Raw genomic sequence first — 19,162 nt, 5'->3', positions numbered from 1 at the left:
TGGGGGACCATCCCCCAGGGAGGCTCATGGAGCTCACTCCAGGGCTGTCCTTTCTAAGTGCTCAGAATGGCAAGTGGCCAAGTAAGTGAAATGATTTCCTACCAGTCCCGATAAAGAGCTGGAGATAGGATGTAGAAGGAGACCACACTCGCCAAGTGTAAAGTAAGTCCAGGTGACCTGACACGAGGCCTGGAAACGTGAAGGGCTGAAAGGGAGACATGACAGGGGACTAGAACAGTACCTGTTCCCGGGTGGAGCATCCCAGCATGGTCAAGATGGCAGAACTGTCTGGGACAGGCTCTGCCATACCTCATAGGGCTATGCACTTTGGCTCCACTTCCTAAGGTGGCTGCCATCAGAGTGTGAAGGCCAGCCTTCAGGAGGTAGAAGATAGTTCGTGTCCCCATCCTGTCACAGGAAGTTAGAACCTGTCTCTGTCTCCATCACAGGAAGTTAGGAGCTATCACCATCTTGTCATAGGAAGTTAGAACTATAACAGAAAGTTAGAACCTCTTCCCATCCTGTCAGAGGAAGTTAGAAGCTCTTTCCATCCTGTCACAGGAAGTTAGAACCTGTGACAGAAAGTCAGAACCTCTTTCCATCCTGTCACAGGAAGTTAGAAGCTCTGTCCATTCTGTCACAGGAAGTTAGAACCTGTGACAGAAAGTCAGAACCTCTCCTCATCCTGTCACAGGAAGATAGAACCTGCCACAGGAAGTTAGAGTCTCTTTCCATCCTGTCACAGGAAATTAGGAGCCATGATGATGGCTCTGTCACATTCTGTCACAGGAAATTAGAACCTGTAACAGGAAGTCAAAACCTCTTCCCATCCTGCCATAGGAAGGTAGAACCTGTCACAGGAAGTTAGAAGCTCTTTCCATTCTATCACAGGAAGTTAGAACCTATAACAGGAAATTAGAACCTCTCCCCATCCTGTCACAGGAAGGTAGAACCTGTCATAGGAATTTAGAAGCTCTTTCCATCCTATCACAGGAAGTTAGAAGCTATCATCATTCTGTCACAGGAAATTAGAACCTATAACAGGAAATCAGAACCTCTTTCCATCCAGGAAGTTAGAGGCTGTCGTCATTCTGTCACAGGAAGTCAGAACCTCTCCCCATCCTGTCACAGGAAGGTAGAACCTACCACAGGAAGTTAGATGCTCTTTCCATCCTATCACAGGAAGTTGGAGGCCATCATCATTCTGTCACAGGAGGTTAGAACCTATAACAGGAAGTTAGAACCTCTTTCCATCTAGGAAGTTAGAGGCTATCGTCATTCTGTCACAGGAAGTTAGAACCTGTGACAGGAGGTCAGAACCACTTCCCATCCTGTCACGGGAAGTTAGAAGCTCTTTCCCTTCTGTCACAGGAAGTTAGAACCTGTGACAGGAAGTCAGACCCTCTCCTTATCCTGTCACAGGAAGGTAGAACCTGCCACAGGAAGTTAGATGTTCTTTCCTTCACAGGAAGTTGGAAGCCATCATCATTCTGTCACAGGAGGTTAGAACCTATAACAGGAAGTCAGAACCTCTTTCTATCCAGGAAGTTAGAGGCTGTCGTCATTCTGTCACAGGAAGTTAGAACCTGTGACAGGAAGTCAGAACCTCTCCCCATCCTGTCACAGGAAGGTAGAACCTGCCACAGGAAGTTAGAACCTCTTTCCATCCTGTTACAGGAAGTTAGGAACTACCACCATCCTGTCACAGCAAGTTAGAACCTGTCTTCTCCTCCATTCCAAGCCCTGGCTGTCCCTGTGGACCCACAGGAACCTGCACCTAGGGCACGAGGCTCAGCGAGGGGGCGGAGGAACAGACCTCCCTGCCAGAGCACAAATCTGGCTTCCTCACTCACTCTGCGACCTTGGGAAGGCCCCGAACTCTTCCGGGCTCAGTTTCCTCATCTGAAGAATGGCACTCAACCCATGGCCCCAGAGCAGTTCCTGTGTTCCCACTAGAGAAAGCTTGATGATGAATGTCCAAGCGCCTGATAGATGGCGGCAGCCGTGACTGCTAATGGCGGAGATGATCACTTCCGGGGTCCTCTCTGTGACCCACCAAGAGCCCTGTATGGCCCCGACCACTGTCTGGGTGAGGGGCCAGGCGCCTGGACGACACTCAGGGGGCAGGGTGTGCCTGGTGAGCGTGGCCCGGGGTGGGGCTCTGCCAGTGAGAGGGAACACGCCTCACTCCCGGCGCAGCCCTAAGCCCCAGCCACCCAGCGCCCCCTGAGGGTGTTGGAAGAGGCTAGTGGCTGAGTCAGCGGCCCGGAGGTCCACGGCACCTCCCGCAGGTGAGTGAGGGGGGCTCTTCCTGTTGGCCGAACTGGCCAGAGGGTGGCGGGAGGCCCCACACAGCGAGCCCCCCGCTTTCCCTTGCGCTCTGTTGTCCCTCCGCTTGCTGAATTTGCTCTGACCCTCTTCTTGTCTCTCTGTCCACTTTTCTTGCAGCCGCTGCGAGCGCTTGCCTTGCCATGAGAATCAGGAGTGCCCCAAGCTGCCTCTGAGAATAACGTACTACCACCTCTCTTTCCCCACCAACATCCAAGTGCCCGCGGTGGTTTTCCGCATGGGCCCCTCCAATGCCGTCCCTGGGGACAGCATGCAGCTGGCTATCACCGGCGGCAATGAGGAGGGCTTTTTCACCACCCGGAAGGTTAGCCACCACAGCGGGGTGGTGGCCCTCACCAAACCTGTCCCTGAGCCCAGGGACTTGCTCCTGACCGTCAAGATGGACCTCTACCGCCAAGACACCGTCAGCTCCTTTGTCGCCAAGCTTTTCATCTTTGTGTCCGCAGAGCTCTGAGCACTTGCTTTGGGCCGCCGGGGGCTCCCTCTTGTCGCTTTCCTAACCCTCCCCTCCGGGATTTTAATAAAGTCGTAGCAGGCGATCCCTACACAGCGTGCCTCGCGTGCCTTGGTTTTCTTTCGCACGGTGGGGACTCCGCGCTGTTTACCACCGTGCGCGGGGAGGGGGCACCAGCCACCTGCCATTGCCCAGCCCCCCCGTGCGGTGACGGAGAAGTGTGTGTCATATGGTAGCGTGCATGGGGGGGGGGTCCTTGTTGATGGAGGTCACCGAACACCTCACCAGGGAGCCGCAGGGCAGGGAGAAGGAAGCTCGCCTATATCATTTTGGATAAACATCTCTTCTCCATTTTGCGCTGAGCCCAAAGGAGGAGGCGATCATTGAGGCCATTGAGCTCCTTCCTCTCTCGTTTTACAAACGTGGAAACCGAGGCCCAGAGAAGGGAGGGGGCTTGGCCAGGGTTTTGTGGCCCGTTTGTGGCAGAGCCGGGCCACGGGACCAGGGCTTCTGGCTCTGCTTGGTTTCCTTGCTGTATCGCAGGGAGCTGACCGTTTACTGGAGTCAGAAAAACTTGATTCTGAGATTCAAGCCTCTTTTCTGTTTGTCTTGATGAGAAGCCTGAACTTGTGGTGGAAAAACACTGGACACGGGTGTAGAATCTTGGCTGCAGCTCTTGCTTAAATAAGGTTGGTTGCCTCCGTTGGGGGTTCTGCCCCCGTGCCAGGAGGCGGTAAGGGACAACATGATAAATGTGCCCGCCCATGGGAACCACTGAGCGTGCTTCAGGCCCTTTGTGCATTACCTCCAGGGGTGCAAGGCAGGTGTCTCATCCCCATAGAGACTCAGGGAGGGTGAGTGATTTGCCCGAGATCACACAGCTGGTATTTGAACCTTGGCTTCACAGGGTTCCACAACTCGGACTATTCCTTTCTACCACAGTACGTTCAGCATGGGCCTTGACCCACCTGCCTCTCTTCATCTTCCCCACCATGATTCCAGCCAAACCATCGTCACAAGGCCCCAGAGTGCCTTTCAGGCCATGTGTAACTTAGTCTTTGCATGTATCTCCAGCCTGCCTTCGAATTGTTCTCCCCTTGGTCACTTCCCTCGAGCCACACTGCTGGGTTCTTTGCTGTCTCAGGCCCTTTGCACATGCTTTGCACCCTTGGCTTGAAAGTTGTTGAAGCTCAGCTTAAGCGTTCCTTTCTCAGTGAGACCTTCCTCAGCACCCTTGGGTTTGTCATCTCCTCTGAGTCTTTCTCATAGCACTTCATTGTTATGCTTATCACTGTTCGTACTTCCCATGTGTCTGTGTTTCACATCTGTCTTCTCCACCACCCAGAAGCCTCTGTGATGGCAGAGACCAGCTCCTTCTCATTTGGCAATGTGTCCCTAGCTCCTGGTGAGGTGCCTAACACATAGTACGTGTCTGTCCATATCTGTTGAAGGAAAGGATGACTTTCCGCCAACACTGGCTCATGTCTCTAGCATTTTCTGTGACTGCCGATGCTGTTTCCGAGCAGAAACAAGAGGGGAAGGCAGAACGCCACAGAGGAATCAAGTAAAGGATATTGCAGGATCCTAAGATCCTTTCTACAATGACATGTAAGTTGGTGGGGCAGGGTGTCCTGGCCTTGCTGTCTAGTAGGGGAGACGGACATACAGGAAACTGTGCCCTGTCCTTTTTGTTATAAGCAGCAATGAAGTTGTCATGGAACCATGCACACTTCTAGCCAGTCACCTCAAGTCTCCAATCTGTCTCCCATGCCTCTCTCTGATCATGTCTGGTCTGGACATGCTCCTAGTCTCCTATCTTCTAGTGCATTCTCCAAGCTACAACTAGAGGACCCCCTCTGAAGGGCTGGTCTGTGATGTCCCTCTCTCATGTGGTTCTTTTCTATGAAGAGATGAAGTTCAACTCTCTTGGTTGGCATTCAAGGCTCTGCCCACCTTTCTAGCTTCATCCTAGCTCATCCTCTTTGTTCTAGCCATGCAAAGTTGCTTGCCCTTCCCTGAATGTGCCTGCCCTTGGCTTTAGCATGTGCCATGCGATCCTTCTGCAAACTGCTATTCTCCTTGAAGTGTGAGCTCAAAGATCACCTCCTCCGTGAAGACTTTCCTTAATCTGAGCTCTCATAGCCCTAGACATGCTCCATCTGAACATTTTCCCTGTTATCTTATGTTTGCTACTTTTTATTATCCCTACTGCTCTGGGGCCCTTTTGAGGACAGGGATTATGTCTGTATTCTCTACAACTTCAGAGTGTTTGGCCTAGAAGGAGTTCGGTAAACATCTGAATAAACATATAGATGGATGGACGCATGCATGGTTGGTTGGATGGACAGATTGATGGATGGATGGTTGATAGATGAATGGATGGATAGTGGATGGATGATGGATGGATGGATGGATGGATGGTCGATGGATGGATGATGGATGGTTGGAGGGATGGATGATGGATGTTGGAGGGATGGATGATATTCTCAAGGCTCAGTTCAAATATCACCTTCTGTGAAGTCAGCGTGTTACAGCAGGGATCTAGTTATTGCATTCAATTATTCTTTCATCATGATGCAGATTATTCAGGTTGGAAGAAACATTTTTCCTTCATGTCCATAGGAGTATCAAGTGGGGGAAAGCTCTCAAGGGCTTTAGAGGCCATGCATTGACCTTACAGGATTTGCCAGAGTCCCCTTTGCAACATTCCCACCAATGGACCTTCCAGGTTTGCTTGTACTCTCCTTTGTGGAACTCCCTACATCTTAAGGTGGCCTATTCCATTTTAGGACACCTCTGCTGTCTCTGTGTGTGTGCCTGAGAGCACATGAGGGGCTATATCTGCATTACCTGAAGGCTCATCTCTACCCTGTAGTTCCTTGGGGCTACATAGTGATAGTCCTACCTTGTGCTGCTGAGATAATGCAGGGCAGAAATATAACAAAAGAAAGAAGAGTTGGAATGTCCTCCTTCACATTTACTAGTTTTATGAACTACTCAAAGTCATAGATAAGTCATTGGCCTTTCAGAGCTTCATAGCCTCCTTATGGGTTATTTTGTAGATTAGTTGCAATTGCAAATGAGGCATTATCTGGTGTATATATAGTAGGCAGTCAGTAAGTGTTGGCTTCTTCATTCATTGGAAGGAATTGAGTGTTCATTTGGACTTTGAGTTGAATGGGAAATGAAGCTTCAGAGGGTTTGAATGTGTCCAAGGTCACTGCCATCACCTCTGACTAACTCCTAGGCCTCTGTTCTTCTGACTTGATCACTGTACTAACTCTAGCTCCCAAGGGCAAATGATAATAATCATGATTGTCATTATTATAATGATAATAATCATAGCTATGATAGCTAACACGTGTACTCTTTACTGAGGCCCAGGCACTGCTCCAAGCATTTAACTCTATTAACCCTCCCAACAGCCTTGTGAGGAAAATGCTGTTATGATTCCCTCATTTCACGTGGAAGACTTGGAGGCATAGAGAAGATAAGTAACCTGCCCAAAGTCCCACAGCTGGTATCAGATGGGGATGGGATTCAAACCCAGGAAGCCTGGCTCTGGAGTCTTCTCTGAAACCCTGCCCCCCTCTTGCCTCAAATGCTCTGAAGAGGGTGGGATTTCCAGGATTTGTCAGTGCTGGTCAGATTGTTAGTCTGGCTTTATTTATGAAATCATGGATACAATCCCTATTCTGTCATTTGCAGGTATAGAATAGGACATTTTATTAGCTAAAGAGGGAGGCAATGTGGTATAGAGGGAAAAGCTGTGGAGATTAAATGAGACAATGTGTGAGAACTCTCTAGCACACAGAATCTGGGAAGATGTGGCTGCATAGTGTTTGAAGCTCTCTGGATCCCAACCCAAAACACACAGACAGCTGGACAAATCACGGAAAACTTGCCCAACTAAACAAGGTGACATGATATCCTTAAGAACCCCAAGATATAGTTCATGTCCACCTGCATGGTCTTAGCACCTGTGCAGAAGAAAGCAGTGGAAGACTCCAGAAGAGTCAACAGACATTCCCTAGAAAATACAATAGAAAAATTTTGGAGCAGCGGCTGAGACTGGGAGACACTTTACTTATTCCATTGCAGTGTGTGCGAGGAGCTCATGGACGTTTAGAGGGAATGGAGCCATCTAGCCCCTAGGAACTCTTGGAACTGGAGCCAGCAAGGATTGCCTTAAGGTCAGGATCTCACACTATGGAGAAGCTGTTGGAAGTGAAATGCAGAGTTGAATAGGAAGGAGACAATAGACTGCAGATAAAGTCCAGGTAAATGTAGAGGAATATTAGAAAGCAAGTTGCTGCAAATGACAGAAAAGGGAGCTCTGTGAAGCAGAACAGCTGCTGTAAATATGCCTTTTTCTAAAATTTCAGGATAATTAATTTCACTTGGAAATGATCAACCAAAAAGTATCAATACTGAATCGCATATAAAATTATTGTAAGAGAAAGAATGAAAAGGAATGGAATGGCATCTCTCTGCATAATGTAGGCACACTAGAAAGATATGCTCCAAATCCAGATCAAAACTGTAACCTATAGCAAAACAAAGTAAAAGCATTAGGAAAATGGTCAAAAATGGATGAAAACTGTAAGTCAGAATTAGGAAAAATTGAGAAATGAAGTGATGGAACCCAGGAAATAATTTAAAATTATAGCAAAAAATTATAACTGCAGAAATAAATATTTGAGAGAAAGAGTGGCCGAGAAGACGACAAATTTTACGGACCAAAAAAGAAATAGAAGAGATGAAAGGGTTTAAAGAGAAAGTGACAGACATTGAAGACACACAAAGAAGACCCAACATACAGATAATAGAATTCTCTGAGGACTGAGCCCACAACAAAGGAAAGAAATAAGTATTAAAAAATGCTAACTCAAAGAAGTTCCCAGAAATTTGAAAAAAAAAAAAAAAAGGATTTGAAAATTAACATTGAGAAAACACACAGCATGCCTGAACATACCTACTCAGAGCTGCAAATACCAAGACATAGTCTTGTAAAGTTATCAGACCATGAAAGAAAGAGAAGACAAACATCTAGCAGGCATCTAGGTAAAACCAGCAACAATGCTTAAGGGGAAAAATTATATTGACATCAGACTTCTTCACAGCAACACTTATGCTAGAAGAAGGTGAATACTTAGGATCCTCAAGAAAACATAGGCCAAGATTATACACCCAACAAAACAGACTTGTGTGCACAAAGGACACAAAGTATTACCAACATGCAAAAGTATTGCTGTGCAAGCATTAGGCATAGTTACACATCCCGCTACAACCAAGTGAGTGTTATACGGAAATCGTATTCTGTGAATTGTTATACGTTCAAACAATGTAGAAAGAGCACATCCGTTAAAAACTGCAGGTAGAGTAGGGAGGACATTGCCAGACAAACATTATTCTAAGTACTTATGTCAGTGGTGATAATTTTAGCATTGCTCTTCTGAGACTAACGTGTCAGAATATGGAATAATTACATCAATAATTGTGGAATATTCTATCGTCTCCTGTGTTCCTAAGAGCCGGGATTCTGTCATGGAAGAAAAGGGATTACTTTGTAATATAGAAGAGATTAAAAGACTGTGTGGTTCTTGTTTTGACTTAGAAATAGAAGTAGGAACTCATGATATATTTTACCTTTAAAAATCCACGGAGGAGGCCTGGAGGCAAGGGCGAAGCCAGCAGCACCCACCATAACTGGTACCTAGGGTGTGGTCTTGAAATACCATGTTCCACTTTAAAAAGAAACCAAACAAACCCAAAACTTCTTGGAGAAGTAGCTGGGGAAGGAAAAGTACAAGATGAGACAGACCACCCTGTTGTGACATAGAGTAAGAGAGCTACTGAAGATTCCTGGAGCCCCTCTGATCTTCCCTCTGACCAAAGAGGGGGAAGCTTGAGTTCTAGCAAAGGATAATAATTGCAATGGATTGAAATTCATTAAATAGTTTAAATCCATGAGTTCATACTGATATTTTAAAAAAATCAATGGGTATGCTCTGGGTGATGATGGAGAGAGAGAAAGTTCATGATCCTGAAAACTTGTAAAAACAAGGCAAGAATCGGGCATTGATCTTCCTTTTCTTCTGTGAACGATCCCCCCTGTAACCAGACCGCGCATGAGGGGCAGCGCTCTTTCCAGAAGTATTCCAACTAACATACTGAAAAGAAACGACAGAATCAGACTGCCAGCATTTTGCAATCCCCGATGAATCAGCGGGTCTAGGCCCTGAGCACCGACAGCTGCTGACATCACAGAGAGAGAGACAACCAGACACCAGGTGCCCCCTGATAGAAGAGACGTCACCAACTGTCATCTTGCCAAAGGGCCCGGGGCTGCATCTGATCGGGTCTGGATCCAGCAGCCAGGGTGGCAGAAACGCAGAGAACAGAAGAACTCACTGCGTAGCACCAGGAGGGTGCAGTAGGTGGGCCCGCCTGGAGGAAGCGCTATGGCTCAGAGACTTCCAGCTCCTTGACAGATCAACTTCTGGGAAATGAAGAGACAGAGGAAACCCATAGATTAAAAAGGACTTGAGAGCATGCTTTTCTCACGGACAAATCTAAACGGCTACGTCTCGAGGCATGCACCCCTGTAATATGAACCACAAAGAAAGCCAGGTGGGCGACGCTGGCACCGTCAGGACAGGGGTCCTGGGGATGGGGCAGGCACGCAGAGTGGTGTTGAGGTTGGTGCGGGCACATGAGGGGGTCTCGGGTAGCAGACAGAAGATCTCTTTCTTGACCTGAGCGGCGATCGTAATACTCATTAAACGGTGTCTTTGTTCCTGGTAGGTTTTGTATCTGTGTTTCATTTTACAATGAGGAGGATTTAAAATCTGGCAAACAAACCCCCCTTCGTCTCCCCACTCCCAGTCCGTCTCCCAGTCCGTCGCGTGACACTGGGGGTCTGACTTCCTCGTGCCAGGCACTGAGCTGGGCACTACGTCTGCAGCTCCCTCCCTTCCTACCCCTGTGACCCACCTGGCTGGGGGCTCTGGGGAGGCGGTACCACATCTCTCATGTTCGCCTCGGCATCCCTGGTGCCTCGAACCCAGTAGGGCTTCAACACACACTTGTCTAGCCCGTGAATCTGCAGTGGCGGAAACTGAAGCCAGCCCATACGGTTGGGCCAACAGCAGAGCTTCGCCTGCCCACAGCCAGGACAGATGGACATCGGAGTGTGGGTCCTGGTCCAGCTGGCAGGAAGGGCTCTGCGGCAGCCCCGCCGAGTAGCTGGGCCGCGGAGGCCACCGCGCCTCTCTGGTGGGACCGTCTCTGGGTCAGGCCACCTGCGGCTCCTCGTGGAGCCTGGGTCTCTGGGGGAGGGGCAGTTCCGACTTTCCCATCCGCCCCTTGTGCTGTGATTCCCCTCAGGCTCCGCCAGGAGAAGACAGACACCGTCCGCTGCGTCAAGTCCTGCCGTCCCAATGACGTCACCTGCGTGCTGGACCCAGTGCACACCATCTCGCATACCGTCGTGTCACTGCCCACCTTCCGAGAGTTCACCCGCCCTGAAGGTGAGTGGAGCTTGAGCCAAGAGCTCGGCCTTCAAGGAGCTACATCCTGGTAAAGACGTGGAGTGGCCTCGGCAGCTCCCAGTGTCCTCAGGGCACCACGCCGGCCCGTTCCTGGCTCTCCACTCAGGAGAACGCTTCTTCTGGGTCACCGCTGTTCGGCAAACAGCTGTTGAGTGTTGACTCTGCGCCAAGTACTAGGGCATCAGGGAGGGCTTCTGGGAGGAAGTGACTTCCATGCCGGGGCCCACGTTGTCAGTAGGAGGTAAATAGTGAAAGTGGGGAGCCAGGAGAGTGGAAGGTGCCAGGTGGAGAACTCATCTGGAAAGGTCTGGAGGTGAGTTTGGGGGGCGGTGGGTATCGGAGGAACAAAGCCAAGTTTTCCTGGCTGGAGTGGGAGAGGCTTGGCAAGAGACAGGCTGGGAGGGGTAAGCCTTAACTTGGGGCGGAGGTTTCCACTGAGAGGCTCTTGGGAGCCATCATAGGGCTGGGCCCGATGCTACGGGCATACACAGAAAGGTCACCGTGGAGACCGAGGGGCTAGACTGGATCCAGGGAGCCCAGGAGTAAGTCAGGGTTCCCAGCCGCACCCCGCAGGCGGCTCCTGGCCAGCTGTATAGACCGGCCATTACAACACCCTTCCTGCAGGGGTGGGACCTGCAGTGCAGCACCCTCCCGGCACCTGGACGCCTTGCTCCCGGGAGTGCAGCCCCTGTGCTGAGGCTGCCGTGGTCTCCGGCCACCCCTTCCTCTGTGGCGTCTTCGTCCCTGGCCTTGGGAGGAGTGCACCATGATTGATTCATGGGGCAAACGTGGACGGGGCCTCCGGGATATCAGGCTCAGGACCAGGCTCCGGGGCACAGCAATCAGGAAGCGCTCCCTGGCCCCCTGAGGGGAGAGGTGCAGTTGAGCCAGCGTGACCGAACCCCATGTCTACACACTGTGGTAGCCTCCCACGGAGACATGGGAGCACAGGCCAGAGCACAGCTCCCTGTTGTGGGGGGCGGAGGGAGTGCTGAGGGCAGGAGAGGCTCCCCAAGGATATGGTTGCCTGAAAGAGGGGGCAGCCCATCCCCCCTACCCTCCCCCGACTGACCCGTTCTTCTAGAAAAAGGAGAGGCCCAGAAACTCTGCAGGGTGGCAGGGGCTTGCATCGGAGGAGATCACTGTCTGGTGTTTGTCTTGTGCCAAATGACAGGTTCCACAAACCACAGACAAACCCGTCTGAAACCCCTGACAGCCGGTTTTGTGGCCTCTAGGGCGGTGCTGGTCTGGGAGTGGATTCTATAGGGAGTTGAGTGTGGCTGGGGATGTCTATTAACATCTGGGCCCAGGCAATCCTGACCTTGACCTTTAGGGCTGAAAGGACCCTTAGCAGCCACTGGCGGTCTGCCTCCTTCACTCTACAGATGAGGAAATGGAGGCCCAGAGAGAAGACACCTCCAGATCGCCCAGAGCCAGGGTAGAATCAGGGCCTTGTGCCCCCAGCCCAGGGCAGCTGGCCCTGCTTTACACGGGGTAGCCGGGGAGATGGACACAGCCACCAGACTGCCCAGTCCACCCTGAGAAGTGGCTTTTCTGACCCACATCACCACAGGACAGCAGACCACCCTGCTCTCCTGCCCTTGCTGACCTCTTCCCCTTTGTCCCCGCATCCACCCCCCTTCCCCTTCTCCCCAGCTCCACGAAGATCTGTGACTAATGACTAACTGTGCCTCAGCTCTGCCTTGGCTGCCCATTAGCCACAGGATCTCAGGGAGCACCCAAAGCTTCTCCAGGCCTCAGTTTCCCCACTGATCAACAGGCGGCTAGGTGATGACCTGTGAGCCCTCGGCCCCCTCTGCCTTCTCCATGCGGGGCTCGCCGGCCCTGGGCTCTCAGGACCCAAGGGTGTGTCTCCAGGGGCTCCAAGCTGTGCCTCCCTCCCGCAGAGATCATCTTTCTCCGGGCCATCATGCCCGTGTATCCTGCCAACCATGCTGACATCATCTTTGACATCACAGAAGGGAACCTGCGGGACTCCTTCGATATCATCAAACGCTACATGGACGGCATGACTGTGGGTGAGTGGCCAGGCACGTTCAGGTCCTCCTAGGCGACGGAGGCCCGTTAGACTAGGCTGCTGGGGAAACCTCTCTGGGCCAACCCAGGTCCCATCTGAGTCCCCCTCCTAAGTCCCTCCTGTCCCTCAGGGCCAGCTGGAGCCTCCTCCTGCCCCTCAAGGCAATTACTGATGAGGAGCGGGATCTGCTCCTGGCTGTGCGCCAGGTCTCGGGGGGCGACCCTGGGGGGCTCCATGTCCTGCCTGTGAATGGGCGGATTTACTAGATCTCTGTGTCACAGTCATGAACCGACGATATCACACAGGTGACGCACTTGTCTCAGAGCTCGGACAGTCCCTGGTCAGTGGGACCTGATGGAATTTATTCTTGCGGCGCGACAGAGGGAATAGCGAACAGGGGTCTGAGCCTGCGCTCCGGCCTCGGCCCCAGACCGCTTGCCTTGCCATGTGTCCAGTCGATGTCCCTCCCGGTGGGTCAGGCGCACAGCCCTTGAGCAGCGTGGGGGAAGGGCACCAGCCCATAAACCTCTCCTGAACAGTCGCCTTTTAGAGACCTCGAGGTCATGGGGGATGGAAACTGTCACAGCGGTCATTTAGACTCTGAGATGAGAGATGAGCAGCTGAGAGCCAGGCCCTGTCCTCGCATGGGCCTCAGTTTCTCCATTGTGGGCGGGCGGCACGGACTTTGTGGTGTCCCAGCCCTGGATCCGAGCGGTGGCCCTTCTGCAGAGCGTTTTGGAACAGGGTCTCTAGGTGGCGCTGTTGGATCTCCGAACCGGGTCCCTGCGCCCCGATGCGCCAACCGTTGTTACCGCGGCAACTGGAGACCCGGATCGTTACTCCCCTGTTGCCAGAGAGCCATTTATAGCGACTTTACAAGCTCTTAAATGGGTTTGCATGTTGTAAACACGACTGAGTCATTTAGGGGCTCCCCACCCCCAGCCGCCTCCTCCGCTAGTTGGCAGCGGGAATAATTAGTTAATTACAATTAATGGTACATCAGTCCTCACTGGGATTCCAGGGGGAGGGATGCAGTTGGGCTGTCAGCAGTCCTGAAACTGGCTGCTTGCCCTGAGTCACTGCCCACCCTGGGCCTCAGTGTCCCCCACGTTAGATGAATAGGCCCTACAGTCAGGGCCCCAGGGAGGAGGGCAGACCGGAGGAGGGAGGGTCAGGCTTTGTCCTGTTTGGGGGGTCGTGGTGAGCGCTACCTGCCAACACTGGCCTCCAGAAGCCCACCTCCTCCCAGCCCCTTGCGTGCGTGAGGCTGAGACGGCGGGGGAGCAGCAACACTGCCTCACGGCGGGTAAATCATCCCCTTGCGCAGTGAATCACCCCCTTGCAGGGTAAGTCACAGCTTTGGAACTGTAAGAGCCGGACTCAGAGCCTTCTGCCTCACCTGCTCTCTCTTTCCCTTCTGCTCTGTCCCTGAGCCCCCATCTGTCCGGGAGCCTGGACTGGACACTGCGGGGACACAGGTGAATAAACACCACACAGACCCTGCCCCGGGGGGCTTTGCATTCCAGCGGGGGAGAGCGACGGCCCCAAAACAGATCATCAAAATCTGACACTGAAGAGACTGACAAGCCTCTGTGGCCTCACGAGGCCTCTCTAGGGGGTGGCACCTTGTAGTGCTTGTGCCTCACGGTCCCGGCTAAATCCTTCCTGGGTGACCCACGCCTGGGGGTTGAGCAGTGGCTGGGCCTGGATCCAGTGCCCACCAGTGCATGTTTCTAGCCGCATCTGTACTCCAGACAGAGTCAACCTGGGAGCCTCTGTTTTGCAGCTTCCCATCCACTGGGGCAGAAAATCTTGGCATGTTGGAGCCCGGAGGCTCCTAGAGACCATCTCTTTCCAACTGCTTTGTAGAGGGGGAAACCGAGGCCCAGAGAGGCGAGAGGGTGTGCCAGGCTTCTCACGGTGCCTCAGGGCAGAGTGGGGAACCGAATGGAGCCCCTGGGAATGGAATGTGCTGTCCCTCACTGCACTTGGTCACGCGTGCCCTGGTCTTTGGAATCCGGGTTGGGGCTGCGTGGAGGAGGGCCCAGGCCAGCCCCGGGGAATTCGTTCTGCTTCCAGCGGACTCGGCCTCCTCCACTCCTCACTGTGATCGCTGGGCATCCATCTGGCCGGGGTTTGGCATGGGGTCCCAGGGTCCTCGTGCTGATGTCAGCTCCCAGATTGAGGATTGAGGCCAGGGGAGTCCGGATGGCAAGGTCTGGCTGGGGTGGGACCTGGGCTAGGTTTCAGGTTGGGCTCTTGTCTCTGCCCACTGGTGGCTGCCTTATCTCTCTGCCTGGGTCTCCTCCTTAGATTTCCTTAGCCCCACCTCTTTCCCTCTCCTCCTCTGCCCCAAATAACTCCTGTTCATCCCAGGAGCTCCTGGGCCCCTGGGGGTGGCCGGGGTAGTGCAGCTCTAGTCCTGTCCACCTGTGGTGGATGGTTTGCTGCTGGACCCGAGCCCAGGCACGAGTAGCCCACGAGCCGCAGCCAAATTGTTTACCCCGCACGCCTCTCGGGTCTCACCAATACCTTCGGGGATGGGTGCGATCATCTCCCTCAGGCAAAGAAGGGAACGGAGTTAAACAACCACACTGGGACCGGGCATCTGAAACTCAGTGGGGCCTGGGTATCTGCCAACTTGTTTTTAGGGGTGCAGTTCTCATTTCAAGCAACGTCTTAAGAACCCTGTATGTCAGTGGAAAGGAAGAAAGTGTTTTCTGGGGCCACTCACACCTGCTCTCTGTGTGACCAGCAGGATATGGGGGGGGGGGCGCTCCTGGGGCCCAAAGAGAACTAATGTGCATCCCCACGCTGCCCGTACTGCTTGGGAAGGGACACTGACCCACTCACAGGTGTCCTCTGAACACCTGCACGCTTTAGGCCATGCCCTATATGGATACTGGACACCAAGGTCAGGAAGGCTTCCTGGAGGAGGTGAGGTCTGAGCTGAGTCTTGACACATGTGAAGAAGCGACTGACACTTAGTGAGAGCCAGGAGAGCAGGAGGCTTGTCCTTGGCCACTCGGTGTTGGGGGCAAAGCGGGCCTAGATCCCCGTGCTCCCCGAACACCCGGGGCTAGAGCCCGCTGACGGCTGGGGCTGACTTGGGCAAAGTGACGGAGGGTTTGGGTCCCAGAGAAACGTGGTGTGCACAAGCTGCCAGGACCCTGAGGCCACAGAGCTCATTCTGCCCCCGAATAACAGAAGAAAGTGCCCCAAGTCCACTCAGAACGTAAAAGGGCCAGGTCTTCCCCTAATGTATCCTTTAAAAGCCCGTTCTTAGCAGGGATAAAGGCGGCTTTGCCCAGGTCTGAGCCTGCTGTCTGCCCAAAGCCCGCACGGCCATCCTGTTGCATTCCTCCTTCACCAGCTGTCAGAGAAAAATGAAGAAAGCATTTTTAGGCCGTGAAAAAATGCCCTCTTAAAGCCTGAGGTACCCTCGGGCCACGACGAAGGCCTCCTCACCCAGCCCCACGCTCAGACTTCGCTCTGCGGGCTACGGGCTGCGGTCAGGGGCTGTGCCGAGAAGGGGTCCTTCTGGTACTGGCTCGGCGCTCGCAGGGGGCCCTGGCCAAACGGGCGCAGGCCGGGTCCTGTCAGGCCCCCCGCCGCTGGGGGCCGCCCCCTCCCCAGGCCTCAGGGCCCCAGCGGGTCTCAGAGCCTCAGTCCTCCCTGCCACCCCCCCTCCTCCCTGCTTCTTTTCAGCTCTTTTTCCGAGGACAGGAACATAAAATCTGTCTATCCTGAGGATCAGCTTTGCCAACATTTCTGTGAAAACCTCCCCAAATCCAAGAGGAGCTGGACAGCGTGTAGCCCGAGTGGTTTTTAGACCCACCTTCCGATTGTGTGCAGGCCCGGCCCATCCTTGGCCAGCGGGCGCATGGATGGGGAATTTAGTGGCTTGTTGGAAGTCGGCCCCTCCTGCCACACACCCGTTTCGTGAGCTGGGGGTGCTCGGGGAGCCTCGGGACAGTGCGTCAGCCACGTGCGGCGTGAGCTCTGTGCAGGCCCAGGACGGGCCTTGGTTCCCCGTCAGCTGTGGACACACAGTAAGTGATCGAGTGTTTATCCAAGGCCACGCGGGAGGGACAGAAGCACCCTGGTCACACAGCCTCCGTGGGTCCCACCTCCCGAGGCAAAAACCGTCCCCGGCAAGAAAGGGCCACCAGACTGGGATGGAGCCGCGACTCCTCTCTGGGTCCTACGTTTCCTGCTTGGAGTGGAATCCTTCACGCCGGGCTGCTGGTGTGTGAGGTGAGGTTCCTAAAATTTGACTGTATTAGCGGACATCCCTTATAAATGATGATAATTAGGATAAGAACAGCCCTAAAACTACTAGTTAGGGAACCCTCCCAGCCCCTAAGTGACCTGAAGTAAACGAGATGGGCTTGCTAATTGCTCTTCCGCAGCGAGTGGGGAGTTCCCTTTTGTAGTCTTTGCACGATTGCAGGGAAGGCTCTACTTTTACTAAAACAAGCAGGAACACAACAGAACAGCCTGGTATCAGCGCCACCGGCGGTGTCAGCCTTGGGCCTCATGAGATCTGACCAGTCTTTCCACTCGAACTGTGCCGAGACCGTCCCCGCGTTCTGGCTGCAGAGATCCTAGAAATAAACCTTCCCGTGTGGACTTCACACGGGCGTGAATCGTAGCTTCCGGTGCGGGTTTCTCGTGTGCGCTGTCCCCGCGGCCCTGCCAGCAGCCGCTTTCCCTTCCCGTTCTGCTCACATCCTGGCGGTCTGCAAGGATCCAACGTTGGCCGTGCTAACGCCATCCCCTACTTCTCTGCCTCTAGGGAGCTCACTGTCTCTGGAGTGGGACAGGAGAGCACAGAGGTGCTGGGGTACAGAGCCTGGTGGCCCCTGCCTGAGCAAATCTTTGCGGGCTGCCGGGAGGAGGTGGCACCTGGGAGGCTCGGCTCTGACCAGGTGAAGAACCAGAGAAGGCTGTTCCCGGACCTTGTTCCCACCCTCAGCGGGATGGTGCTTTGAACATATTGACCATATCAACTTCATGGGGGCGTGGTCTTAAGTCATCATGTGTGGTCTGGAAGCTTCAAGACAACCCCCCTACACGCGTCTCCACCCAAGTGTTGTTCAGCCTTAAATGTCTGTGCTGGGCAACGCCTCTCAGCGGTACCCTCCGAAGGTTCTGGGGTTTGGAGTAATGTCGCACTCTTCATGGACCCAGGGACCTGCCACCGAACGAGGTGGGCTTTACCTCCAGCGGCTGCAGGCACGCTAGCGCTTGTACATGCGCATCAGCTCTCCCTCAGCTCCCCTCCTGCTTCCCGCCGAGTGCGGTGTACCTGGTGGTCTTGCCAACGCTGTCGCCCCATCACCTAACCTTCCCTGGAGTCCAAGAAACACATGCGGGCCTCCTGTGGCCCAGCCCTGGGTCGGCTCGAGGAGGCTGAGGTGGTTGGGAGGCACCCTGTGCTCTCTGGTTGCTCCCAGCCCAGAGAGGGAAGCGGACACCAAAGCTGTCCCTTCCAGCACGGAGTGGAATGTGCCGGACAGGCAGAGGAGAGGCAGCCCAGCTGGCTCCACAGGTGGTCAAGGGAGGCTTCTTGGAAGAGGTAACACGAGAGTTGGGTCTTGATAGCTGAGTAGGAGTGAGCAAGGCCAAGAGGTATTCCTGGCCTGGGGGCAACGTGACAGGAGGCAGGGGCTGGGAAGATACCCATACAGTCTGGTGCTACCAGAGCAGAGCGAGAAGAGAGGCTGGAAGTGTCACAGGGCCAGGCCTCCGTGGACTTTGGTGGCTCACAGGGAGCCACCGGAGGTGCACAGCACTCCTTGGGAGGCGTGCACTGCCCATGGTGCTTCTAGATCCCTCCACAGGCTGCCGTGGTGGTTGTCCCCACTTCACAGATGAGAAGACTGAGGCCGGGGGAACTAAGCTGCTTGCTGGGGCCTCTCAGTTGGGGAGCACTTGAGGATGGAAGTTGGACCTGGACCACCTGTCTCCAGAGCCTCCCACCCTGATGGTCCCCATGGTGCAGCCCCATTTTCCTCTGGTCTACACTGGCGGGCATCTCTACCACTGGCAGCTGGCGGCACTAGTCAGAGGGGTAGGTAATGAAGCATCTCCTTTTGAACAGCTGCAGGGCTCCCAGCCGTGGGGTCTTGGGCCTCAGGTCACCCCTTTGTGAGTAAAGAGCCCCTCTAAGCCCACATGGTCAAGAGACGGGTTTCAGACACCGTGTGCCGTGAGGGAGCAGGTCCTGAACAGCCTTCTCCGATCCTTCACCTGACCAGGGCCGACTCATTCTCATTCCCACAGGTGGCCGCAGTGGGGGCTGCTCCTCGCGACCCTTGGGTCTGCCTCTTCCCTGTCTGCCCACAGGGGGCTGGTGGGGACGGGGGTCTGGGACCGCGGTGGGGAGCCGCTCAGCCTGGGCCAAGCCGCACCCTCTACAGGCACTTGCACCTTGGGGGATTATGTATAGGCCGGGCAGGACTCTGGCTAGAAACATGCTTTAATTATAACCTACGGGTCTGGAGAGAAATTCAGATCCCACTCTAGTTGTGACTTTGTTTCTGGGAAAGCCCTCTGGTCTGACAGTGTGTGTGTATGTGTGTGTGTGTTTGCACGTGCGGGCGTGCATGGTGCGTGTGGGTGGGTGGGTGTGAGTTTCCGGGTGAGTGTGTGCGGGTGTGTTTAGGCATGGGGGAGGCTAAGCATCTAGGTCTGTAGGAGCATGAAGATGGGCGGGGGTACACACATAGGGTTTGATTTCTGAGATGGGGGGTACTTGCCGGC

General features: G+C 53.8%; 1 protein-coding gene across 2 annotated transcripts in view; it reads left to right on the top strand.

The window, feature by feature from the left end:
• LOC111157524 (fibulin 1) overlaps nt 1-19,162 on the top strand; it is a 79,699-nt gene that overhangs the window by 46,836 nt on the left and 13,701 nt on the right. Inside the window, exons 15-16 of one of the 2 annotated variants that reach the window (XM_022519006.1) lie at nt 10,193-10,335; nt 12,264-12,395. In XM_022519006.1, the coding sequence (XP_022374714.1) occupies nt 10,193-10,335; nt 12,264-12,395 (275 nt within the window). Of the gene's footprint in view, nt 1-2,448; nt 2,908-10,192; nt 10,336-12,263; nt 12,396-19,162 lie in introns of those variants that run through there. The other variant, XM_022519007.1, reaches the window with a different exon arrangement.

This window comes from Enhydra lutris, unplaced genomic scaffold (genome assembly GCF_002288905.1).
Source record: "Enhydra lutris kenyoni isolate GAN:26980312 unplaced genomic scaffold, ASM228890v2 scaffoldscaffold55, whole genome shotgun sequence".
Taxonomy (NCBI): domain Eukaryota; kingdom Metazoa; phylum Chordata; class Mammalia; order Carnivora; family Mustelidae; genus Enhydra; species Enhydra lutris.
The sequence above is the reverse complement of the archived record's forward strand: the minus strand, read 5'-3'. Positions and strand labels throughout refer to the sequence as shown.